At 34.7% G+C, this 26561-nt stretch overlaps 2 protein-coding genes and 2 non-coding genes across 23 annotated transcripts; 3 read left to right on the top strand and 1 right to left on the bottom strand.

Moving 5' to 3' along the window:
• The first annotated feature begins 102 nt into the window (after positions 1 to 102).
• LOC140858321 (small nucleolar RNA Z155) lies at positions 103 to 178 on the top strand. The gene has a single exon (XR_012141886.1). It is a non-coding gene; the product is annotated as a small nucleolar RNA Z155 (small nucleolar RNA).
• A 175-nt stretch (positions 179 to 353) lies between these two features.
• Positions 354 to 463, top strand: LOC140858324 (small nucleolar RNA snoR100). The gene has a single exon (XR_012141888.1). It is a non-coding gene; the product is annotated as a small nucleolar RNA snoR100 (small nucleolar RNA).
• A 5102-nt stretch (positions 464 to 5565) lies between these two features.
• Positions 5566 to 21100, top strand: LOC140850912 (uncharacterized). 20 transcript variants are annotated; one of them, XM_073257745.1, is made up of 7 exons: positions 5567 to 7387; positions 10194 to 10463; positions 11760 to 11841; positions 12146 to 12223; positions 15457 to 15630; positions 17543 to 18181; positions 20504 to 21100. In XM_073257745.1, exon 1 carries the CDS (start codon positions 5685 to 5687, stop codon positions 7350 to 7352), a length of 1668 nt encoding a protein of 555 aa, XP_073113846.1. In that variant the 5' UTR covers positions 5567 to 5684; the 3' UTR covers positions 7353 to 7387; positions 10194 to 10463; positions 11760 to 11841; positions 12146 to 12223; positions 15457 to 15630; positions 17543 to 18181; positions 20504 to 21100. The 20 variants fall into 20 exon arrangements, with proteins under 20 accessions (XP_073113847.1, XP_073113840.1, XP_073113848.1 ...); XM_073257737.1 differs by lacking the exon at positions 12146 to 12223 and adding an exon at positions 11445 to 11499; XM_073257736.1 differs by lacking the exon at positions 12146 to 12223 and adding an exon at positions 11445 to 11499 and having other exon boundaries at positions 10194 to 10535.
• Positions 21101 to 22289: 1189 nt separating this feature from the next.
• On the bottom strand, positions 22290 to 23157 carry LOC105045143 (uncharacterized). The gene is made up of 2 exons (XM_010923309.4): positions 23007 to 23157; positions 22290 to 22915 (listed from the first exon to the last, which is right to left on the bottom strand). The coding sequence occupies exons 1-2, from the start codon at positions 23064 to 23066 to the stop codon at positions 22472 to 22474; spliced, it is 504 nt and encodes a 167-aa protein (XP_010921611.2). The 5' UTR covers positions 23067 to 23157; the 3' UTR covers positions 22290 to 22471.
• Positions 23158 to 26561: the final 3404 nt, after the last annotated feature.

The raw sequence follows: 26561 nt of genomic DNA, 5'->3' as shown, positions 1-26561 counted from the left end.
TAAGAGCTAATATTTTATTTTGTCCAAAATATTTTTGATCTTTTATTTCTTGTTTTTCCCAAGTTGATTTTTTTTTGTAATCACTTGGTAACATTTCAATGCCATTGAAATGGTGATAACATTTGCTGAAAAAAATTGTTGATTAAGAAAAAATTAGATTATAATTATCTGATCAAGGATAATAATTTCTTCCAATTCATTTGTTAATTAGCCATCTTGTTTCTTATTTTTATGAATCTTTATGAAATTTCCTTTAAGTAAAATAGTTTTAATCCGTTCTCTAAATTTTTCAATCCTTTTTGTCTAAAAAAATATGTATTTTTATAGAATAAGCTGATGCTCTGGACCAAGTGAGAAGAAGGAAGCATGGTAAGGTGCACAGAGATGAAAGATGGGTCTACATGCCTGCCCGTTTTGATGCTCTCAGGTGTTGATCTAGCGGAACTGGATTCAACTCACATTCACCATATCAAAATATTATTGTTTCTTTGTAACATAATATTAATCTTATGATTTCTTTGTAACATAATATCAAAATCAAGATTTTTTTTTCCCGATAAACATAATAATATGAATGTATTAATTTGAAAATGATTTAATGCGATAACTCATCTATCTCTTGAATTTATTACATTATAAAAGTGGTGCTACATTTTTTTTGTACCATACCTTGAGTTTATATTGACATCCCATTGAAAGGTCATGTATTTTGCTATTTATTGGAGCTTCACGCATACTTGTTTTGTCACAAATCTAGCTCGCAAAGTGCTTTATCTCTTATGTCCAAGTAAATGCCTAATTTCTAGTCAATTGCTTATATTTCACAGGTTGCTAAAGAGGCACTCAAGACTCTGAAAGCAACATACGATTCACAAAGGCAAAGTTTAAATTCATCAAGGTAATAGTCTCATCATTGTTCTTCAGCCCTGTATAGATTTGGATATTTTAGCTCTCCCTAATAGATTGTAAGAATAAATAGTATCAATGGATGGCAAGCAAGTTATGCATTTTGAAATTTAATTACTAACATCAAGCAATAGTTCTATACCTTCTGTAAGTGTATAGGCTTTCCTTTAATACCTTAATTGAGCGAAAATAAGTGAAGATACAAGAGTTGTCATCATGTTTTGATGTTTAAAGGTATAATTAATCTTTTGATTAAGCTTAGTTGGGGGGGGGTGCTATATTCATATGATATGGATATAAGAACATAGGCTTGACAAACTGGTCTTCTCTACATTGTTACGTTGATGATAATTATGATTGCCCTTTACTTGCTATAGGTTTATTTCATGGTGGATTCTTTATAACATGGCTTATATCAATGATGATGAGCTTTTTAATTTACAACAATTGCATCGTATGGCTGCGGCATAAGTTGTTTGTGTTATTATTTATTGGTGGTTCTTATGCCGAAGGTTTAAGAGAAAGCAACTTAAAATTTCTAGAGAAGTTATAAAGAAGAGAGATATAGATCGACGATTATTGCTTGCTGATCTTGCTAATGATGTTAAATGTCATAATACTTATCGAATGAGAATAATGGCCTTTTATCAATTATGTCACATTTTAAGATCGGGGGGCGGTCTTCGACCTACACGATGAGTGACTATAGAAGAACAGGTTGCTATGTTTCTTATGCTAATGGGGCACAAACTCAAGAATCGTCTCATACAATTCATGTTTAACCAATATGGGGAGACAATTAGCCACCATTTCCATACTGTTTTAAAGGCTATCATAGAACTAAAAGAAAAATTCGAACAACAACCCAATGGATCTCAAGTCCCTACAGAAATACTTAATAGCTCTCGATTCTTTTCTTTTTTTAAGGTGAAAGATATACTCTAAACTATAAGTTATTTTATAATATGTATATTATATCTCATCAAGTAACAAAGTTCTAATATCAGGATTGTGTTGGTGCAATTGATGGAACACATGTTCATGCAAAAATTTCTCCTACAGTTGCTCCTAGGTATCAGGGTAGGAAGGATTATCCTATCTAAAATATTTGGGCTGCTTGTACTTTTGATTTCAAATTTATCTATATTTTACTTGGATGAGAAGGGACTGCATCTGACTTTAGGATTCTAAATAATACATTAACACGAAGATTTTCACTAAAAAATTCACAAGGTAAAAGTTTAAATCAACAGAACAATTTAAATACAAATATATTCCTTACAGTACATATATGATGAGTGTACTTTTTTAGAAAAATTTTATCTTGCTGATGCTAGCTTTATGATTAAGGATAGAATAATTTTGTCGTATAAAGGAGTACGTTATCATGTAAAAGAGTATTTCAAAAATCCACCAAGAAACATGCAAGAGTTATTTAACCTTCAACATGCATCATTATGCAATACAATTGAAAGGGCATTTGGCATACTTAAGAAGCGATTTTCAATCATAGTGCCGATGAACCTTTTTTTTGTGTTGAAACACATAAGCAAATCTTCATGTTCTATTTTACATAACTATTTGATGAGTACGGATCCAGATGAGGGACTTATTTCTGAAGTAGATGAAGAACTTAATAATCAATATCTTGAGCCAAAACTTGTTTCTGAGTCTTCTGATGATGCAGAGGATGAACATAGAGGAGAAGAGATTAGAAACTCAATAGCAGCTGCTATGTGGATGGACATGATATAATATTTTTTATCTCTATATTGCTTATAATATCAAAAATTTATCATGTATTGTACTTTAGTTTCATTTTACCAGAACCTATGTATGGTTAAGAAATTTTTAATATTTGAATATGTTTCATTCTCATTATGATGTGATGGATGATAAAGTTAACTGCTTCATTGTATAACTACTTTTTATATTGCGCATGTAAATGCTAATTTTGTATAGGTATCCATATAGCACCTAAAAGAAAATCTTTAGAATTAAATAGCAAAGAAGATTGTATTATCTGGACAAATGCCATGAATGATGATCTTTTAGATGCCTTCTTGCAACAAAATTATTCTAAAAATCAAGTGAACAGCACATTCACTATGTTAGCATATGACAACATTCTTCAAGAGATACGAAAAAAATTTAGGACAAAAAATTTGATAAGAAAAAATTGAAAAATCATATCAAATATGTCAAAAAGAAGTTCGCTCCAGTGTTGAACTTCTTTAAGGGTGGTTTGAGTGGTTTTACTTAAAATCCAGAGACTGAAATATTTGATGTTGAAAAGGAAGTTTGTGATGCACTGATTCAGGTATATCTATTAACTTTAAGGATTAAATTTTTTTTGGAACCCTTTTCTCGCATTCAGGTTATCTTATTAAAGTTATTTGTTGTTTTGTAGAGTAATTCTAAGGCTCAAAAATGGAGGAACAAGCCATTTCTCAACTATGATAAACTATGCTTGCTTTATGGAGCTAATAGAGCGACCGGTGAACAAGCTGAGACAGTTTTTAAGATGAGAGAGAGGTTAAGAAGGAAAGATAATATGATATTGATGATATAGATTACATGGTATCAATAAATTAAGCGTCGATTCATGAGGATGATGAAAATGGTAACAATGAAAATTATAGTGATAGAACTGGCGACGACATACACAACGTGCATAGTTCTCTCTTTGACTCTTCTCCTTTTTCGCCTGATACATGCTCTCAATGATATGATGTATCATCTAAAAAAGCTAAGAGAAAAGCTAAGATAGATGAAGTTGAAATTTTAAAGGATGGGCTCAAGAGTGTTGCGATGCTATTGAAGCATCAATAAGAAAATACCGACTTCCTATTAAAGAGGATGAGATTGCTACTTTAGTTCTTGAGCTAGGCATTGAGGACAGTCTTTTTGGCGAATGCTATCTCTTTTTTGTGGATAATCTAGATAAGTTGAGAGCGTTGTTTGGATTACCAATGATAAGGTGTAAATTTTTTTTTGATCCAGATGGTTTTCGGTGCCAATCCCTCTCATCCACCTACTTTTTTTTCTCCACCTAGCTTTTAGTTTATGGACTTGGTGTTGGCGTATGATAATATTTTGTTAGATTGTGGTATGTGTAGTGATGATATTTTTATATTATGATATTATGATTTATAGTGATGACATTTTACTTTTATTTTATTGGATTGGTGTAGTGATGACATTTCTATGATAATATGGTAATATTATAGTTTGTGGTGATGAATGATTTTTCTATATTGACATGTGGTATTATGATGCTTTTGCTATGAGATTATATCTTTTTGCTATGAACGCCAATTTATTCAGAGTATGTATCTGTACAGTATGTTGTGATTAATGTATGCAACTGTCAGTGTTATGTATTTACTTCCTTTTTTATATATATATTGTAACATATGAGTGTTGCTTATGTACTTTATAAATTAATATAGCCGCTTCATAGGTTACAATATCATGTCTGAGAGTATTAGGCCAAATTGTTGTTCAAGTTACTAGTTAATCCGAGGTCATCGATCAGCTAACCTATAATGAGTTTGCTAATGAAAATTTCACATTCTTTTGGATCTGTTCATAACCTACCTGCAATGTAGAAGATGTCTAAAGGCTGAGTTATGCTGGCTAAAATATTTGAGTATAGAAAAAAATACTATAGAAAAATTCTGAAATTCTTGTGTACATGCTTAAGATAGAACGTAAAAGTAATAGCTATCTTTATACAAAGCAATAGAGTACATTGAACTTGTAATGCAATTATCTGGAGATCTGAAGCAAGTTATGCTTCCGCGGTGATATAAAAAGGCTATGAGTTCAAATGCACCACCAACTTTGGATTTATCGGGATGGGTTAGTCAATCTACCTCGAAATTTATTTTCTTTTAGTTAAACTATCTAGAAATTCATATATTAATTTTTTAATTTGATCTAGATATGGAAACAAATATCTCAAAGAATTAATATTTTAAGATATATATATATATATATATATTATTCATGAGAGTCACTATGAGTAAATTTTCTCCTTTATTATAATAGCAAAATCAAAGAAATGGCCACTGATATATGAAGTCGGATGATGATGATCCAGAACGATCATCAAACCTGATATAGATTATTTTAGCTATTATAAATGAAGTTGGATATGATCCAGAAATGAAATTCATCATATCAGAAAGTTAAGTCATGAAACCAAGAAAATGAAAAAAAGGAACAGATATTTATCAAAAGAAATGGACATTTCAGAAAGTTAAAATTATTCTCGAATAGATTCATGTGAATGTCAAAAAAAAAATAAAAGAGAATAAATTTGAGAAGTATATTTGTAAAAAAGAATAGATATTTATCAAAATATTATAAACATTAAATAGTACATCTATTAATAAGAAAGGACATATTTATCAAAATATATATAAAAACTTCCTTATTCTTTCTTGATCCATTTATCCAAATAAAAATAAAATATATATTTTTTATTTATTTTTTTAATAAAAATTTATTAATTTATTATTATTATTATTTTTTTTTTTTTGGTAATCCTCGTGTACCTTCAATCCAAACGAAACGTTAGGATTAATCAGATGCGTTCGGGTACCCAGCGGGCGTCCCAAATTTAAATGGGACAAGTTTGGGGTTTTTATTTAATTTCGTAATTTGGGATGCGTTCGGATAGTAAGATTTTTAACGGATTCTGATACTGGGCAAATTTTGTGGGTGTAGCGGCCCTAGTTCAAGCGGCCGCGACCGATCTCTCTCCTCCTCTAATGGCGTTTCGAACCCTGAGATTTCTGGGTTTTGTCCCCCCTCTTTGCAGAACCACGTACCCTTTCTTTCCCTCTTTCTCCCCTCGGTTTCTCTCCATAAATCTCCTCGAGGAGGCTTCAAGTGCCTTCGAACCATCACGTCCCATGGTGTCCGAGCGACTCGTCCTCGAAGAGCTCTCCGATCTCCTCTCGATCGACCTTAAAACCTCGAATCCTCGCCCTTTTGCGGCGAATCCAGCTCGAGAGTCGCCTCCAGCATGCGTCGGGGATCGCCTCCTCTCAGCTGAGGAGAAGCTCAGAGGAGTTTTCCTTCAAAAACTTAGAGGTAAATCCGCTGTCGAATTCGCCCTGTCATCGACCGGTGTTGATGTCACGGCAGATATCTTCGCAGATGTATTGAACAGGGGAAATTTAGGAGGTGCGGCGATGGTTTTGTTCTTTAATTGGGCAGTAGAGCAGCCAAATATGTCGTCTTGCGTTGAAACCTATAATGTAATGCTGAAGGCATTGGGAAGAAGAAAATTTTTTGAGTTTATGGAAGAAATATTGGTTCAGATGAAGAACAATGCGATCGAACCCAATTCAGAAACTTTAGAGATTGTAATGGATAGCTTTGTAAGGGCTCGACAAGTGTTTAAGGCACTTCACTTATTCAGTAGATTGGAAGAGATTGGAGCTAAATCTGATTCGGTGTCACTTTATATACTGGTAAAGTGTCTCTGTCGTAGATCTCATGTCAAGGTTGCTAGTTCTTTCTTCAACAGAATGAAAGGAAAATTACCCACTGATAACATGTCATATAATGAAATCATTGGTGGGTGGGCCAAGTTTGGTAGAGTTGACAAAATTGAGAGTTATTGGACAATGATGATGGCTGAAGGATTGAACCCTGATAACGTTACATATGATCACCTTATTGAGGCATTAGGAAGAGTTGGCCGGACTGATGATGCTATTCATGTCTTTGAGAAGATGGAGGAGAAAGGTTGTGCTCCAGATACCATGGCTTATAATGCGATGATTTCTAATTTTATTTCAGTTGGAGATTTGGATAAGTGTATTCAATACTACAAGGATATGTCTGAAAAGAATTGTCTGCCAGATATTCATACATATAACAAATTGATTAGTGCTTTCCTTAAAGTTAGAAGGGTGGCAGATGCTCTTGCAATGTTTGATGAGATGTTGAACCAAGGAATTCTGCCTAATACTGGCATGATTACTGATTTCATTGAGCCTTTGTGTAGTTTTGGACCACCTCATGCTGCTATGATGATTTATAAAAAAAGTACAAAAGTAGGTTGTAAATTGTCTATGAAAGCTTATAAGCTTTTGCTGATGAGGCTTTCGAGGTTTGGTAAATGTGGGATGGTGCTGAAGATCTGGGAGGAGATGCAAGAGAGTGGTTATGCTTCTGATAAGGAGGTTTACAAGTTTATCATCAATGGACTTTGCAATGTAGGGCAGGTTGACAATGCTGTGCTTGTGATGGAGGAGTCACTGCAAAAAGGCTTGTGTCTTGGAAAGGTTGTTTATAGCAAACTGAACAGAAAATTGCTGGAGATGAATAAGGTGGAGACTGCATACAAGCTTTTTCTGAAGGTCAAAGTTGCACGAGTTAATGCAAACACACAGAATTTTTGGCGTGCTAATGGTTGGCATTTTTGAGCTTGGCATCCAATTCTACTTGTTCCTCTGCAGTCGTAAGTAATCATTATCCTCACTAGATGTAATGTAGTGTTTTGCACTTTTACTCTCCTCTAAAATTTTAGCTGCTTATATTGGGTATGATAGTTATGTTTATTTAGAGATACCTGTCTCAGGCATGTTAAAAAATGCATAACAGTTCATGGAATGCTTCTTTTGGCTAGTTGATGGTCATCTAGTATTTCATCAGGGAATTTATTTGTGGAACAAAGTTAAAACATATTTTTCTAGTTGCCAATACAATTGACAAATCAATAACCAAGAGATAGTTCAGAGTTCAGACTTTATTGGGACCATTTTTAGCAATTTAGGTTAGTGCATTATGTTAAGAGGCTCATCTATTCATGCTTTATGTTTCTAAATTCATTATCCTCCCATTATATCTTTTGGTGTATGTTCTAAAAGTGAGCTGTGGATGTGGAGGATCCTAAATACAAGTCATTTTAAATACATCACTGAATTCTGGAATTATTTATGTCATATTTTGAACTTAGCTAACATTATTTGATACATCCTCCAAGTTTTGATTGATTAATTGATAAGGGAAGGTTCAGCTGTAGCTACATTCAGGTAGGTCAAATTAGAAAGAGAAATATATGAAGAGAAAAATTCTTTTATTGGAATTTACATTATGATTAAAAAAGCACATCTTGAGAGTGTTGACTTTGGACATTATCTTAATTGCTAGCCAAAATCTAATTGCTAATATCTCTTTCTTTTTCATTTTCTGTTCTAGTACCTATTTGAGGAGATATCCAACAATTATATGTCATCAAAGTGCTAAAGTCATGATACTATATATGGAAAGCTTGTCACTTATCTGCTTGAATGAGAACTGTGTGTGTAATTTTGTATTGAAATGGCTCTGCATCACCATCATAATGCAATAATTTTTGTGACTTTTGTCAATTACTATATCTGTAATTACATTTGAACCTGATCTTGTTTTTTATTGATTTATTTGACATCGATCCATCTGCTTCTATCAAGATATGTGATTTTTCTACATACTCGGCTATCTCTTTAGTGACCCCTAGGTTTTTGGATGAGGCATCAAGTTGGTACTCTATGTTTAGTTCCCTAGAGGACTAATTGTTTTGTTAAGAGTCTTTCTTGTCAGGTCGGACTTTTTGGACTTCTTATTTGTATTCCATTTCCTCCTTCTTTCTTTCTTTTTTCTTTGTATTTAGGCAGGCTTTAGTTTGGTATTGAAGTCAAAGTAGGACTGTAGGACCAATTCTTTGGCTAGTTGGCAACTTCATAGGTGTTTTTGAGGACTAGGTTTGATTAAGAGGACTGTAGGCTGGCCACTGCAGAAAGACTTTGTGGACTATCTGGGAAATTCTTCTCCTATTCTGACTAGGAATAGTGTTAAATCTTTTATTGGTTATAGGTTGTGGAAATCTTATTACAGTCACCATAGTTGTGTTATAGAGCAAATTAACGGTCTATGAGGGAAATCCAAAATTTGTAACCTCTTTGAGAGCTCAAATCATGTGGTTTGTCAACCCTGTCCTTTCTAAGCAAGCAAGGTGGTAATTGTAGCAAGAGTGATTTATTCATAACCTGAAGATCAATAAGGTTTCAGCAAGGTGTATAATAATTTTCTCATCAGCTCTTGTACTTTTCCTTCTTATGTTGAGTCATGGTACCACATGCATTTATCCTATGGATTAATCTACTAAGATTTGTATTTTTGACTTGGTCATGCCTTCTCCTTCATGCACATAAAAATGATGTAATCACCATAGTTGTGTTATAGAGCAAATTAACGGTCTATGAGGGAAATCCAAAATTTGTAACCTCTTTGAGAGCTCAAATCATGTGGTTTGTCAACCCTGTCCTTTCTAAGCAAGCAAGGTGGTAATTGTAGCAAGAGTGATTTATTCATAACCTGAAGATCAATAAGGTTTCAGCAAGGTGTATAATAATTTTCTCATCAGCTCTTGTACTTTTCCTTCTTATGTTGAGTCATGGTACCACATGCATTTATCCTATGGATTAATCTACTAAGATTTGTATTTTTGACTTGGTCATGCCTTCTCCTTCATGCACATAAAAATGATGTATCACATTGTTGTTTTGCATATTATATATTCTACCTAGCAGACACTCGATCTACTAGATTATGTTGTGTGCTGAAACTCTCTCTCTCTCTCTCTCTCTCACACACACGCGCGCGCGCGCACACACACACTCGTCCAATATGAGAATGCCATATAGGAGCTTAGTTATGTCCTTAAATTTGTTTCAGGTTATCTGCTTAACTTGCTGTGTTCAATACAAAGTCTTAGGCTTGACATGTTTTAAATGATAACGTGGTTCACTGAGTATTATTATATCAATGTAATCCATGCATTTTAGATGTTATGATTGTGCCTGTTTGGTTAACAGTCATTGACAGCACTGTGAAATGTTAATGCCGTATTTTGGTAACTTGTTTATGCCATCCTAGGTTGCTGTTATTTTTTTTATTTGATCACTGCTGAACACTTATAATGTGAAAACTGTTCTTTCTAAATTATATGTTCTACCATTTCAACACTTCCGCAGGAAAGTTGGTTGTATATCATTTCCTCTATTACATTTTTCTGATGTTGCCACTCGCCATCTTGCAATTATTCCTATAATATTTGAATTCAGACAAAACTAATTTGGTGATGCTTCACATGTTATCTTTAGCAATTCACTATTTCATGATAAGATAGTATTTGTATTAAACTTACAATTTGTATGCATGTATGTATTATATTTAAATATAATTCTATTAATTCTGAAATGCTAAGTGCCCTTATCAAACAGATCATCTCCTGGAAATATCACTGCCTTCCTTTATCCAGCGAGCTATTTCAATAGAAGCTTGGTTGAGAGACATATTGGATTATAATTTTAATTCATCTCAAGCTTTTGCAGTTATACATGGCACCTGTATAAGCTAGAGGTAGTCTAATCTGGATCCATATTGACCGGTAGCATGCCTCATCTTTCATTTTCTCATAACAAATACAGTTGGAATTGTCACGACAAGCAGCCTTCTCAAGTAATTGATGTTCGTGATATCTTCATCAAGAGGTGCAGAACATGGGTTCTTTTATGATATGCTTGCATCCTCATATTTTTGCTATTGGCCCTCATTCTTTACTGGTAAAGGTACCTAGTTATCACTCTGCTGCATTCCTGTACTCTAACATTTGCCTTATTACCAGTTGCATTTTGTGGAATGAGACCTATGATTATACTGTTATCTAGGTTTTAAATCCTGTGCGATGGGACTATTCTGGTTTTTCCATATAGCAAGATGCGCTGCCGTCCCACCCCATCCCGATATTTGGGATAGAGAATGTCCTAAGACGTCCCAATCGGAATGCTGGGACATTAATGAGACAGTCTTTTCCCAATATATGAGATGGTACCCCGTTCCAGTGTCTCATGGGACATCCCGCAGGGACCTGAATCCTTGACCGTCATAATAGAAGTCCAAACTCATATGCATAGTCTTGATCATTTATGCTAATGTAACGTTGCTGTGATTGCTGTGAAGTTGGTTTATGGCATGACTTTAACAGGAAACTTTGTCTCCCAGCTTTTTTTTGGACTAATTTTTTGGGTGCTCTCCTTGCCAAATATATGCAGTACAAGCCAGTTGAAAAAGGTGATATGTTGAAACCTTGTCAACCTTGTTTTCTTGAGCAAGTCTGTCTTGCTCCACACTTGATATCGTTCCTCTTCTTCAATCAGCTAAGCATTTTGTGGAAGCCAAAATAACTTGTGTATTATATTCTTTTGTTATAGTGACTGGTGTCATGGTGAATGGTAACCAACATGCCTATAGCAAAGTTGTGGTGCAATTGAGTACATTTTATGCATGCTATTAAAATGATGGGCCACTTTGTCAATGGTTTCAGTTTATTGCACTTGCCTATGTGTTAGGTTTACATCAATAGAAGTCATTTCTTAGTTTTATTCTCCTCTAGGTTATATAGATAGAAATAATGCAAGTCTTTTCCGCTTCAGATCTTGTTTACTGATTTTAAAAATTCATTTCAATCATAGAGTTTGTGGTGATTATGCCAACATTTGAAGTGCAACTTGAAATTCATTTCTGGAGGTGAGTTTTGATGTACATGGAAGCTTTCATTGTTTTGATATCATCTCTTTCTTTCTTTTCCTCATTATAATTATTAGATCAATTTGTTTATCAAAGTCAATGCTTTGATCCAAAGTGCATGGTAACCAACAATACGCATCTCCAAGGCTCCTTACTTCTATACAGCTTGGGTTTCAAATAGTACTGACTGATTGTAGCAGTTATTTCTGTGGCTGTTAAGAGAGCACAGAGTTTTGAGAACCTTTATTTTCATGTAACAGATAAACAGGAGCCCTGCTGTTGCATTCAGCCTCTTCTTCTACCCATTTAAGACATTCTAGGAGATCGAACTTGGCTACAGAGGTATTTTATACTTTTATCTAGATCACGCATTCCTTTGAGTAATAAGCTTTTCCATATTTCTCTTCCTTCTTTTGGATGTTGTAATTATCAATACAAAGTAATATGTTGAACACGTCTTCCATTCCTTGTTCACAACTAATCTATACTGAGTTATGATGTATAATCTAATGTTGTTCTTTGGTAGTTCTGTTTCTCTTTTATTTCTTTTTTTTTCTAGAAAAAGAGAAAAAGCTTTAATCATTACTCTGACCCAATATTGATTCATTGTCATGATTATGGATTTATGAGCTTTTGTAAACTTCAGGTCTGCAAGTTTTTGGAGGTCTTAAGGTCATCATTTTTACCAGAGTGTGGACCTAAGCCAAAGGAAGATTATGTTACGGTGAAGCATTTGCCAAAAATTGAGAAGGAATATGATGATACTAGATGTTGTGCATGCTATTGGTTTAATTGTTGTAATGGCAACTGGCAAAAAGTATTTCATTATATATCTTGCAAGTTCCAACCTCTTAGTTGGGTTAACTAGTTTGCATATTGTTTTAAATTTTCAAGAGCATTACCGTGTTCTCAAATTTAAGTTATGGAAAAGCCTACATGCTACATGGAGCATAGATCCATTCGCATGATACAATCATGCAGTGCCTGACAGAAAGGTGTACGTAAATACGATACACAACAACTTAAAACTTCTGAAAACCATTTTTTGTCTCATTTTCTTACATGCTGAAACTTGCCTGGACCTATCTTTGCCTTATAACTGCTCATCCAAGGCTATCCTAGATAGCACTAGTCTTGGAGGCTCATAGAGGCTGCTGGCTTGTGCAGTGCTGGCATCTCTAATCTGTTACGTGATTTGATAGCATGGATTGGTCCTTTTGAATTTACTTTGTTTGGTGAATAGAGAATAGGCTGTATGGTTTACATTGCTGACAACAACCTTCCTTGGGATCTATGTAGAGGAGAATTTTGGGTTGTTTTAAGCTACAATTGCTGCTGGCCTGGATGGGCACCAGCTGGTGATCACATGGCTATACGTGGAAATGTGTTCCTCATGGGTCCAATGAGCAGGGTGCATGCAGTTGAGAAATATGCTGGCTGGGCTCGTCTTGGCCAGCCATGGTAGCAGCCTTCTGTGATGCAGACTGCACACATTAGCAATCTGAACAAGAATGGTTCTGAAGCAAGGGAGTTGTCCTTCTAAATTTTTTAGGAAGCAAAAGTGATTTTAAAGCTTTTATACAAAGTAATGTCAAAACAATGAGATATGTGGATTTTAAAAGTGGGGAAAAAAAGCTGAGGTCCTGTTTGGCTAAGCTTTTAGAGTGCCAGAAAGTACTTTCTGGCCTTTAGAAAGCATTTTGGGGTAATACAGTGATGTGTGATAAAAAATCGAGAAGCTGTTTTGGCTTTGCCAGAAAGATGAAAATGTCTATTTGAGAAAAATTTTATTTTAAATTTTTTCTCAAAAGTATTTTCTGGCTAATATTGGAAAGCTGTTTTGATTTAAATAAATTTTTTTTAATGACAGAAATATTCATTAACAAATCTCATAATTATATCATATTATATTATTATACTATAAATATAATATAATAATAAACTAATATTATGATATATTATAAATATATAATATAATCTGTTCTAGTATTATTATATTATGAAAATATAATTTAATATAACAATATTTATTAATAATATAATATTATTATATTATAATAATATAATATAATCTGTTTTATTATAATTTATTATTAAATTAGATTATAATCCATTATATTATATTAAATTATATATTACATCATAATTATAAAGATATTATATTATAGTGTATATTATATTATATTACATTATATGATAATAATATTATACAATAAAATAATACTTTAAAATGTAATAATATTTATGTTATAGACATAATATAATCTATTATAATATTATTATATTATAATAATATAATATAATTTGTTATATTATAATTTATTATTAGATTAGATTATAATTCATTATATTATATTACATTATATGATAATACTATAATATAATTATATTAGAATAATATAATATAATATGTTATATTATATGATATTATATTATAATCTATTATTACATTAGATTATAACTAATATATTATATTACATTATAAATTATATTATAATTATATTATATTATTATGTTATATTATATGATAATAATATTATATAGTATAATAATATTTTAATATATAATATAATATTATATTATTCTCTACTATACAATACTATGCAAAGTTTTTTATTGTCCTTTTATCATACCAAAAGTACTTTTTTATTTTAGTTACCAAACATATGATAAAATTTCAAAGCACTTTGTAAATGTGGTTACCAAACAGCAAATAGCTTTTCATAAAAGCTCTACTTTCAAAAGTTCCAAAAGCTCTACTGCCAACAGCAATCCCAAACAGGGCCTAAGTAACTCTTTTTTATTTTTTTATTTTTTAAGTTGGTTGGCAGTTGGATATACTAACAAGTAGCAACTAAAGATGATGGTGCCGAAGGTAATTTGATGCACCAGGAAGCTGGTGCAAGAGCAACATCAAAAATTTGTAGTGGGTGTGGGCTGTGTGGCAACTTAAATCACGGGTCCTAGCAACCAAACTAAGGATCACCATTTATTATAAAAAATGCATATATGTTACTTTTTGACGTTATAGTCTGCTGTAGTGTGTCCATCATGCACTTCTTGCTTTACATTTTTGTCCTTATAATTTTCCTTTTCTCCAATGTTAGTTTAGGTTCCTCTGTCAACTGAAATATCCTTTAATAAGATGACTCTAATAATTCATTGTAGTGCATCTGTTATAGTTTCCATTTCGAGGTGATCGTATTTTGACTTTTCAGATTACCTTAAATGAAGGAATTATTCAAAAAGGGACCGAGTAAAATAGTAAGAAAAAACAAATGAATGTTGCATGACATTTTCTGATAAACAGGTTGAACAGTTTCATTTTCCATGATATCTTGGTTCCAGAGCATGTGGAATTTGTTTGCTGCTTTCACATTTTGGACCTGTTGTATGATCATAATAAACCAGATTCATGATCTTATCTTGAAGTTTTCTTGTTTGCTGTTTCAATTGGCAAATCGCTATGATTTTATAATACTTTGTTAAGGCCTGTTACAATGTCACATATAACCTGCAGTATATATTAGCATCAGTAAAAAAGCCTATTTCAGCATAGGTTGCAATGACTCATAACTTTAAGATTTTGCAGGCATTTATTATTTGCATATTCATTATTAACTGAAAAAGGAAAGCAAAATATTACAGGTTATTCCTATGTGTGTTCTCATATCCTGTATTACAATCATGGATAAAATCACTGTAATTTTTTTCCTTGAATGCGTGAGTACATGGTCTGAATACTTCACCAAAATTAATGTTATTTATGTACTTTGAGATGATTCTGCATGCAATCATACATAGATGTGTGTGTCATCCCCAGTCATTCTATGGTGACACAATCTTCAACTAAAGCCCTGCTGCTGTATATGTTATATAGTTTTCATCTCTTATATTGTGTTTGTCTATATCAGTGTCACATGTCAGCTGATGAGTTGATTGCATCCTGTTTTATAGGTCTGGGCTGTATTGAAACCAGTGTTCCTGGCTTTACTGGAGGATCCTTTTGATACAAAACTAGCAGACATTCTTGTTTTTGATGTGCTGCCATCTTCTGATGGAAATGGTGAAGGCAGGGTTCTTCTAGCAAAAGAGACAAGGGAACATAATCCTTTGTGTTTTGGATTTCAGGTAAGTTGCTTTAAATCAAGGTTCACAATCTTGGTACCAGACCTTGTACTAATATCATCTTGGTGTCGATATGCCTGGGTTGGTTTCGGTGTACCTTTACCCAATGTTCCCCCCCCGCAATGCATACCATTTGATATCAGTATTGTATGCTATGCCCGATATGCACTGGTATGAACTGATATGGTGTACCATGCTTTAGATTATTCTGTCATTATGATTTATATTTTCCCCTTTTGGCAAAATCAGCAATCTGCATTCAATTTCATTACTCATCTTCTATGGATTCTTATTTTTCATAAACTATTCTATTCAAATCCATGATATTAACATGTCAACTCCAAAGCACAAGAAGACTGGACCTTCACCAAATAATGCTTCTTCGAACTATATCAGTCCTTATCAGTGACCTATGATCGAAATATGCTTATCATCAAACATTCAAACCTAAACCCACATGAAACTTCCATCGATGTTGATATCCTTATTTGTTTTAATGATCTTGGCAATAATCAAAAATTTAGCGCACCTGATCTTGCCATCGTGTTTGTCTAATGACTATTGGAATGGATCTGTCTATATTCTCTTGAATCAAGAAAATTCTCTGTTCATATGAAAATATTTTTTTCGCGCCAAATGATACAATGTCAACAATGAAGATTTTACTTCATGAATGACATTTGGTTAACAGCAAGAAGCAAATCAAGTACATAGACATTCTAAAGTCATGTTGATGCATAAGATGCTCCGTAGCATCATTTTACTCCCTACATAACATAACGGAAATTGATCCGGACATTAAACAATGCTGCCCTGAGGGTTATGACCTTTTATGCATTTAACTGGCCACAAATCCAAATCGAAACTGCACCCCGGTGTTATGCCAACCTCAAGCTACTAGCCATTTTAATGGCAGGGTCAAGTTGTCAAAATCTCCCAATGGCTTCCAAAACATGGATAACTGCCCACAACTAACAACCATAATTTGCAGGGTAGTGGATGGATTTTCTATCCTAACTATCTATCCAATTAAGGCCTAACAACCTACTACACTAGAGTCTAATGGCCTACTGGATTCAGGCATACCAATCTATAGCTTCGTCTCTATATAAAGAGATAACTAGAGGATCCTAAGGTAAGCAAGCAAAATACACTCATTGAGAATAATATCCATACTTTCTCCTATTTTTTCTCTTCTTTCTTCTCTGTTCTCAAGCTCTGGCTTACTTAAGCATCGAAGGGCCCCCCATCGAAGCATCTTCGACGCGTGCGGGCTTCCATTGCAAATTTTCCCGGAGGAAGTGTCTTTTCAACCAGACCTAAGATTCACATCGGCGGGCAACCGACATCAGTCTAGAGACTTGCAACAACATGCTTAATTTGCCATGTACAATGCAAAGTCTTAGGCTTGACATATTTTAAATGATAACATAGTTCACCGAGTATTATTATGTCAGTGTAATCCATGCATTTTAGATGTTATGATTGTGCCTGTTTGGTTGATGGTCATTGACCAGCATTGTGAAATGTTAATGTTGTATTTTGATCACTTGCTTATGCCATCTTTGGTGGCTGTTATTTATTTTATTTGATCACTGATGAACACTTATAATGTGAAAACTGTTCTTTCTAAATTATATATTCTACCATTTCAACACTTCTGCAGGAAAGTTGGTTCTATATCATTTCCTCTATTACTTTTTGCTGATGTTGCCACTCGCCATCTTGCAATTATTGCTATAATATTTGAATTCAGACAAAACAAATTTGTTGATGTTTCACATGTTATCTTTAGCAATTCACTATTTCATAATAAGATAGTATTTGTATTAAACTTACAATTTGTATGCGTGCATGCATTATATCTAAATATAATTCTATTAATTCTGAAATGCTAAGTGCCTTTATCAAACAGATCATCTCCTGGAAATATCACTGCCTTCCTTTATCCAGCGAGCTATTTCAATAGAAGCTTGGTTGAGAGAGATTGGATTATAATTTTAATTCATCTCAAGCTTTTGCAGTTATACACGGCACCTGTATAAGCTAGAGATAGTCTAATCTGGATCCACGTTGACCGGAATAGCATGCCTCATCTTTCATTTTTCATAATAAATACAGTTGGAATCAGCACGACTGGAAGCAGCCTTCTCAAAGTAATTGATGTTCGTGATATCTTCATCAAGAGGCGCAGAACATGGGTTCTTTTATTATGTGCTTGCATCCTCACATTTTTGCTATTGGCCATCTTTCTTTACTGGTAAAGGTACCTAGTTATCACTCTGCTGCGTTCATGTACTCTAACATTTGCCTTATTACTAGTAGCATTTTGTGGAATGAGACCTATGACTGTACTGTCATAATAGAAGCCCAAACTAGTTTTAGGATTTCATAGGTATAGTCTTGCTCATGTGCTAGTGTAATGTTGCTGTAATTGCTGTGAAGTTGGTTTATGGCATGACTTTAACAGGAAAATTTGTCTCCCACCTTTTTTGGACTACTCTTTTGGGTGCTCTTCTTGCCAAACATGTGCAGTACAAGCCAGTTGAAAAAGGTGATATGTTGAAACCTTGTCATCCTTGTTTTCTTGAACATGTCGATCTTGCTCCACACTTGATATCGCTTCTCTTATCGAATTAGCTAAGCATATTGTAGAAGTCAAAATAAGCTGTGTATTATATTCTTTTGCTATGGCACCTGGTGTTGTGGCAAACGGTAACCAGCATGCCTATAGCAAATTTGCGGTGCGATTGAGTACATTTTATACATGCTATTGAAATGATGGGCCACTTTTTAAATGGTTTCAGTTTATTGCACTTGCCTTTGTGTTAGGTTTACATCAACAGAAGTCTATTCTTAGTTTTATTCTTCTTTAGTAGAGCTGAAACCTGATTGGATACTGGCATATCCATATCCATATTTGTTTTGTGTGACAAATACAAATATGGATACAGATATTATTCGGATGCAAAAATTGATATCCATATTTGTTTTAAACAGATACGGATATAATTCGGATATTGAAAGTATGGATATAATTTAGATAATTAAACTTTATGACTACAGAATCAATAATATTACTAAATAGATGATAAATCAAGTTAATCATATTTTTATATAGTGGTATATTTTTCTTAAATAAGTACTATATAAAGTTTATAGGGTTATATGTAGATTCGGATATGGATCGGATAGTTGTCTATCCATCTTCATATTCATTTTTCTTTCACGAATATGGATACGAGTATGGATGTTAGTCAGATCCTCAAATTTCTGTCCATATCTAAATTGATTCGGATACGAAAACGGATCCAGATGGATAATATCTATACCACTTCAGATCTTTCACTTCAGATCTTGTTTACTGATTTTAAAAATTCATTTCAATCATATGGTTTGTGCTGATTATGCCAACATTTGAAGTGCAACTTAAAATTCTTTTTTGGAGGTGAGTTTTGATGTACATGGAAGTTTGCATTGTCTTGATATTATCTCTTTCTTTCTTCTCCTCATGATAATTATTAGATCAATTCGTTTATCAAAGTCAATGCTTTGATCCAAAGTGCATGGTAACCAACAATGCACATCTCCAAGACTCCTTCTATACAGCTTGGGTTTCAAATAGTACTGACTGATTGTAGCAGTTATCTCTGTGGCTGTTAAGAGAGCACAGAAAGTTTTGAGAACCTTTATTTTCATGTACAGATAAACAGGAGTAGTCCTACTGTTGCTCTCAGCCTCTTCTTCCACCCATTTAAGACAGATTCTAGGAGATTGAACTTTGCTACAGAGGAATTTTATACTTTTATCTAGATCATGCATTCGAAACTGATGTTGGTCTGGCCTAAAATAAATATTTTTCTGTGCATAGTTGATTTATACCTCTTGTTTTAATCAAGATACAAAGGTTAATTTCAGCAATATGTCGTTGTATCAATATTATTTTTTCTGGACTTATTGAATAAATAAAACATCATTGATTTTTGTTTAATTCTCAACTCCTTTTTTTTTTATGTAGGGAGGCACATCCCCATGTTAATATACCCTTAATATGATGAAACAATAGTTATATAAATGTGTATAGTTTAAACTGATCGAGCTTATTGAGATCAACTGCAACTTCGTCCACCATCATTATCTTGTGTGACTTTCATTTCTCCTACTTTACCGTGTTGCTGCACTTGGTTGATTTTATTATCAAATATCATATCGAATTGGCTTTCCAAGCAATAATCTTGATATATAAGCATTGTGAATTTGGGAGAAGTTGAATGCAATCTGCCTATCCTGTGGCAATTGTGATCTTAGGCATGCAGTATGAACTTCTTTGTATCATGTGTGATATTTCATTGAATCCTTCCATTTTCATTTCCCGTGTGCTTCCATTTGCATTGCTTCAGTTGGCATTAATAAGGTAGAAACAGCAATACTGCTAGTCATGGTTTGAAAACGTATACACACTATTACCATCTTCAATTAGTAGGCTCCTAACAGAATTACGGGCATGATGTCACCTTTACTTAATTGACTGTTCTACATTGCCATACCTTTGAACCATGACTTCATGTTATACACTGCCTTCATTTTTTTCAGTCATCCACCATCCTGCACTTACAGACATGCTCTTCCTATTACATGGTTTTCTAAAACCATTTTTTTTTTTCTTTAGGTAAGTGGAGAATTGTGCCCCACTTTGTCCTGATTGAGAAGATTCTGAGGTCCGTATTAAATGAATGTGACTCCCCGTAACTTCTTACTGGAGTTGGCTTTGATTCTATGCGACGGACTTATGTTACTTTTTGAGGTCACTATTCATAAGTACGCTACTACATCAAGCATTCTGGGCAGCTGCTAAGAGCTTGAATGAAACCTGTAGGAAATGCAACCTCCTTTGCAAACGTTGGTTCCTGTGTGGAGGGCCATGTGTACTGCTACCAATTGCAGCGAAGAAATTATTGAAGCTCGCATGCGACGGGAACACTTTGCGACTAATGTAAGTTCTGGCACACCAAGGGAGATTGATCATATCTCAGAAGTTAAATAGCAGTGCTATATGCTGCATATTGCAAAGCAAATGTTGTTGCATATGTAGATTAGCATGTCATTCTGTGGAACCAACCTGTGTTCGGTGCAGCTTGTTTATAGACAAAAGGAGAGGGGCAAACTCTTGAGGAACGTGGTTCCTTCAATGATCACCGATGAGTTTAAAATGCTATATATACAGTTTGGTTTGTCTTCAGCGCTAACGGGCTGAGGCTGATAGTTCAGTAGTAAACTTTTACCCTTTTTAACCCTCCTGAAATTATGTATACTATTTTTCTTTTTACATCCGCCGGTCCCCGCTGCCCGGCCTTTTTCTTTTCTTTTAATTTTTTTATTTTATGAAGTGAGAGGCCAAGTTATGTATCCTAATATCCTGTTGAACTCTTGTATTAAGATAAAAGGCAAAATGACATTCTCTGGCTAACACGTATATCCCCCCCCCACCCCACCTTTTTTTTTTTTTTTTTTTGTTAAGAAGACGTATATCCCTTTAACATGCTTATCATTTTAACGGTAGTGCCTCACATTTTCACCATTTTCCAGATTTATGTCGTTCTCCGAAGGTTTCGCTGAAATCAAGTTTAGTATCAGCTGTCGAAGACAATTTTCCTGGCCATCGATCTTGTGAAGCATAGACATTATACGTCTTTTTAAGCGCAGCATTCTCGCCACTCGATCACCCTGTGCACCATATGCCTGTTTTCTGTCGGTATTGTTATGCATCTAGGTTCTGTTTGCCTAGCCATTGTATTACCAGACAGATAGATCTTTCTTTGGAGCCTGGATTTTTTTTTTTTTTTTTTTGGTTAGGATTAAACTGAAAATTCTGTAGGATTTGTTGATTGGGTCAGAATTATCTGGAAGATAGACAAAACATCCTGAAATAGCTTATAAACTAGATCGATCACAATCCTATAAGGAAAACAAAAAAGTTGTAAAGCTATTTCTGGGCAACAAAAATGTGTTGGACCAATCCAAAAATTCTATAAAATTTTGAGCCCGATTCTTCAGTAAAATCCAAAAAGACCCTTTTTAAGTATCAACATTTCCTGATTACCACTCGAATAAACACAGTAAAAAGAGAATATTATTCTATTTTGTTCTATAAAAAGTACATTAGGAATATCAAGATAATAATGGGATTACAAACATCAAGAGATAGATGATTACGAGTAAAACAGATTAACCAATATAATAACATATTAATGCCTTTTCAATAAGTTATTGTTAAAATAATTGCAATTATTAGTCATATTGACGCCCCAAACACGAGATGATATGACTTCCCTCGAGAACCATGTCCCGCGCCTGAAAAAGGCTCAAATCTAATCACCTTTACAGAAGGCATCATTCAAAAGCCTGATCCGTTGACTCCACAGCAACTTATTTTGATTGCAATCCCAACTCCCGATCCAGCCGGGAATCCAGCCCAACCAACGCAAACAGCGTTCGCAAGGCCGCGCGTAATTAGAACGCACCAACCCGCCAAATGCATTGTTGCTCGTTGGTTATGCTCATTCCTGTGAGCGGAGGTTGAACCCAAAACCAAAACAGATCACTCGGAGAGGGACGTGGCGAGCAAATGGGAAAGAATGGCACAGCGAAAGCGACTCGACAGCTAACGAAAATGAGGCCAAAAAATACTCCACTTTCGCCTCAAATTCCTTCACGTTTCCACTTTTAGAGGGAAAAAAAAAAAACAAACAGCAAACCCCAATAACGAGGAGATCAAGCCATGACCCACCAAAAAAAAAGGGGAAATAAAAACGAAAGCCAGGGAGAGATCGAACGGTGCCGGCACTCAGGTAACAAGGTAGATGGGCATTGGCGTCGGGGCGGCGGCGGCGGAGGCGGAGAACCGGTGGCCGTCAACGAGGTTGAGATCCCGAAGACTGAGATACGGGAGCCCCACCCCCCCGACCTCCGCCGCAGCCAGCGGCCCGGAGCTGGGCCGGCTGGTGCGGCACGGCGTGGTCGACCCCCCACTCTCCGTCGCGTACACCGGTCCGGACACCGCCCGGTAAGGAGAGGCGTAGCTCTTTGGACGGCGGCAACCGGACCCAACGTCATCGTCGCCACCGGCCTTGGCGCGCTTCCAGAAGAAAAGGGCGGATTTCCACCACCAGCGGCGCTTCTTCCGGGACTTGGCGTCATCCTTGGAGATGGGCTTCTGGAGCTTGAAGTGGAGCGCGTCCAGCGACCGCGCTTCGCTCCTCTTGCTGTGTCTCCGGGCCTCCTCTAACACCTTTAATTCAGAAAAAAAAAAAGAAAAGAAAAGAAAAGTGAGGACTAGAATGAGGAGAAGAAAACATATGGGGAGCAGTTAGGCGATGAACCTGGAAGTAGTCGATCTGGGGATCGAAGCCGTAGTCACTGTAATGCTGGGGCTCCGGCATTGGGAGTATTGGGGATTTGCTCTGTTTTTTCTTCTTCTACTCTTTCCTTCCTTTAGAGAGAGAGAGAGAGGTGGAGGAAGCGGATGGCTCTTCAGCCCTTCTTATTTTCTCAGGGGTTGGGGGTCCTACGGCACGGGAAATGGCCGCGGGGATTCCAAAAATGACCATGGTCGTTGGGCTTAACTGCTGAAAGGCCGGAGCAGGGGAACGTGGCCATGTTCGTGTTGGTGGTCCCCCCGACTTAATAGTGCGGTCGGTGGGAAACGTCTTTCTATCGTTTTGGAGAAAGATAAACGGATTCGTTGTGGAGGGGAAACGATCCTTCATGTCAAAAAAAAAAAAAAAGGTGCGGGTTTTTTTTTTTTTTTTCACGGAGTTTGTCCGTTTATAACTTTAAAAAAATAAAAAAATCATGATATATGCATCAAGGTTATTTATCTGTTCAAATCTTTCATTTTTTTCTTGTCAAACCTTTCATCATCCATTCACAAAATCTGAGATATATTTTAGATTGCTGAATGACTAATTTGCTAGATATGAATTATCTATTTATGAAGTATATATTGATAAATATCATATTTTAAAAATCACATATGGAGTTATTTGGAGATATGTATCGGATGGTTCTTAAATATGTATCAAAAAAATTATACTATATATTGCAGTCAAGAGCTTATGGCTCGATATGAGGTATTATCCACCATGATTCATGGATCTCATGATTTTATTCTTTAAAAAGCATCTCATATGAAAAGAATGGTCATTTCCTATTAAAGTCTTATTGACTCACAATTAGTGCGGAACTAATGATGTTCTTCTTTTTACACCACAACATAATGGACTGGAGATGCCCTTATCCTTATTTTTATCATAGCTCTCTAATAAAGGAGGTATTTTTACCATAGACTGTGTACGAATGGGATTAACCCCATAGTTGTATGGATAAGCCCCTACCTGATACGTCATTATTGCAGTCAAAGACTTATAACTCAGCACATAAGGTATTATCCACTTTGGTTTATGAGTCTCACAATTTTGCTCTTTAAAAAAAGCATCATATGGGGAGGATGGTCCCTTCTTATATAAGCTAGAGTTCCTATTAACTTACAATCAATATGAGCCTAATAATACACTTCCTTCTACCCTACAATATTATATATATCCGAAAGTCAATAAATATACATCATTTGACTATGTATTATGTAGTGATGGATGTGATATTTTGAAGATTATACGTTAATTTACCTAGAGATATATATTTGATCGTTACATAACAAATATGAGAAATATGTAGCATCCGGTCATATATCATATATTGAAGAATATTATATTCTAAAAAGTATATATTAATTTATCTAGAGATATATTTTAGATTATTATAATTTTATTTATAAAAAAAAGATAAAATTTTTGTAACCTTTGAAATATATTTGTTATTTTTATTTATATTAAAAATCACTTAGACGGGCAGAAAAGGCTTAATAAGAAAAAGGAGAGGATTCGAAAAGAGAGGATCCGGTCAAGTGGGCAACCACCTCATCTTCTCGTACGCATTGCCATTTTTTTATTTTTTAAAGCTACAAAATGGACAAACTTTATTAATAAGAGAAGTCTCGTCCCAATATACTTTTTGGGTTTCCACATTAAAATACATGCTACAGGAGATGTGGTAAATAAAAGAGCCCGTTCCAAACGATTTTCTTTGGCGTGTGCGTCAAAGAATTTTTGTTTCATCGAGGGTAAGAATCGAGTCATCCCAGTGGTGCATGGTGGGGCCCAGTGGGATGGGTTGAGGTGCGGTTTCCTCGACGATGACTGCGGCGCTGATTTGGTCGAGTTGACTCGATTCGAAGACGACATCTTCTGAAATCCATTTGGACGATTCGGGTCCGGTTGGGCCGAGCTCAGGACGGGACCATGTACGCGACAACCTACTCTGCCCATCCACGTGGCCACATGCATGAGTTGGTACCAATCCGACCATATCGGAAGTTAGCCTGCTCCATGCAAGACAAAAACAAAATTCCAAAGGCTGAAGGCAGGGTGGATTTTGTCCAAAAGAATCCCTTAATTGTTACTACTTATATTTATAATAGCCAAATGGGTGGATGATTATGTTTTTTTAATGTTTTCTTTTATTTTTATGCGTCAGTTGGCACCCATTTTTAAAATTTGAATGAGCTGGCGAATTTTTTGCAAAAGTACTGTTGCTACGTTCAATTAAATCTTTAACAAAGAAAAAAAAAAGAAAATATAAAAAAAAAAACTAGAGGCTTGATTAGTTTCTTTGCACATTTATTTTCAAAAATTATACTAATACTAAAATAGCTCGTGCTGCACGATATCTCCGTGGAAAAAAGAAGCATTCAAAATAGTTGACAAAAATTTAGTTTCGGCAACAATGAATAATAAGATTTATAGTCCCTACACAAAAGGCAATGAATGGCAACTTCTTAAATAATCAATGGGTCGGACTAGGGGATCAATAGGAATCTGTATCTTTCGTGATCCACAAGATATCCTACTGACTTTTATCGTTCGATAAAAAATATTATTATTATTTTTAAAAACTTGTTAATCTTACGGTATTAAAAAGTTCAACATAACTACCACGATAGTAGTCCGATTAGAATGAATCTTGACATCCATTCCTCGCATCTCAAATTCGAGACCATATGCAATCGATTAAATGATGAGGATTTATCCCCCTAAGCTAGAACAGATATGTTGGAATGCGGCATATGATATACTCATTGCTGGACATTATTTTTTTCAAGCCTAATGAACTACTAAAATTTAATTTTTTTTTTTTATAATTTATTATGTCTATTCTATTGGTTGACTTCAAAACAAAAAGTACCTAAAATTAATGAATTTTTAATCATTAGAAAAAATAGTGCTAGATATGTCCAATTATGTACCAATTTGATGATTGTCTACTTAGTTTAATAGTTTAAGAGCAAAACTTTGAAAAAAATTGGTACAAGAAAGCTTGAGTACAATTCGTACCTTTCAGATGTAGAAAATGATGGATTTTTTTTATGATGCGGGTTCTTAAATCGCATTTTGTACAGTTTTCAAAACATAATATAGGTCTATCTCATGACTTATGCTGATGGATGGGTGAAGTTTGAGAATTTAAAAGAAAATATAAAATATATAATTCAATAGTTAACATCATGAAAAAAAAAATCAATCATCCTTTTGTGCATAGGACACAACCCGAACCCAAATAGCTTAAAGAATAAGTAAATTAAGAGGCAACCATGCTGGCAAGGGGGAATGTCTACTGTATTCTCCCAAGGCCCTTATTGTTGATCCAACTTTTAGTTTATAGGAAGGAAGAAAAAAAGTCAAGCTATACGTACAAATTACGCATTTTTGAGGAGTTCAAGTAATCAGGATAAATCTTTTATTGTATGAGATAGAGTAAAGAAAAGAAAAAGAAATAAAACCATGGACCACGAGTCCATTCTCTGCGCCATTCCTCCTCCA

Source organism: Elaeis guineensis, chromosome 5 (assembly GCF_000442705.2).
Source record: "Elaeis guineensis isolate ETL-2024a chromosome 5, EG11, whole genome shotgun sequence".
Classification (NCBI taxonomy): Eukaryota; Viridiplantae; Streptophyta; class Magnoliopsida; order Arecales; family Arecaceae; genus Elaeis; species Elaeis guineensis.
The sequence above is the reverse complement of the archived record's forward strand: the minus strand, read 5'-3'. Positions and strand labels throughout refer to the sequence as shown.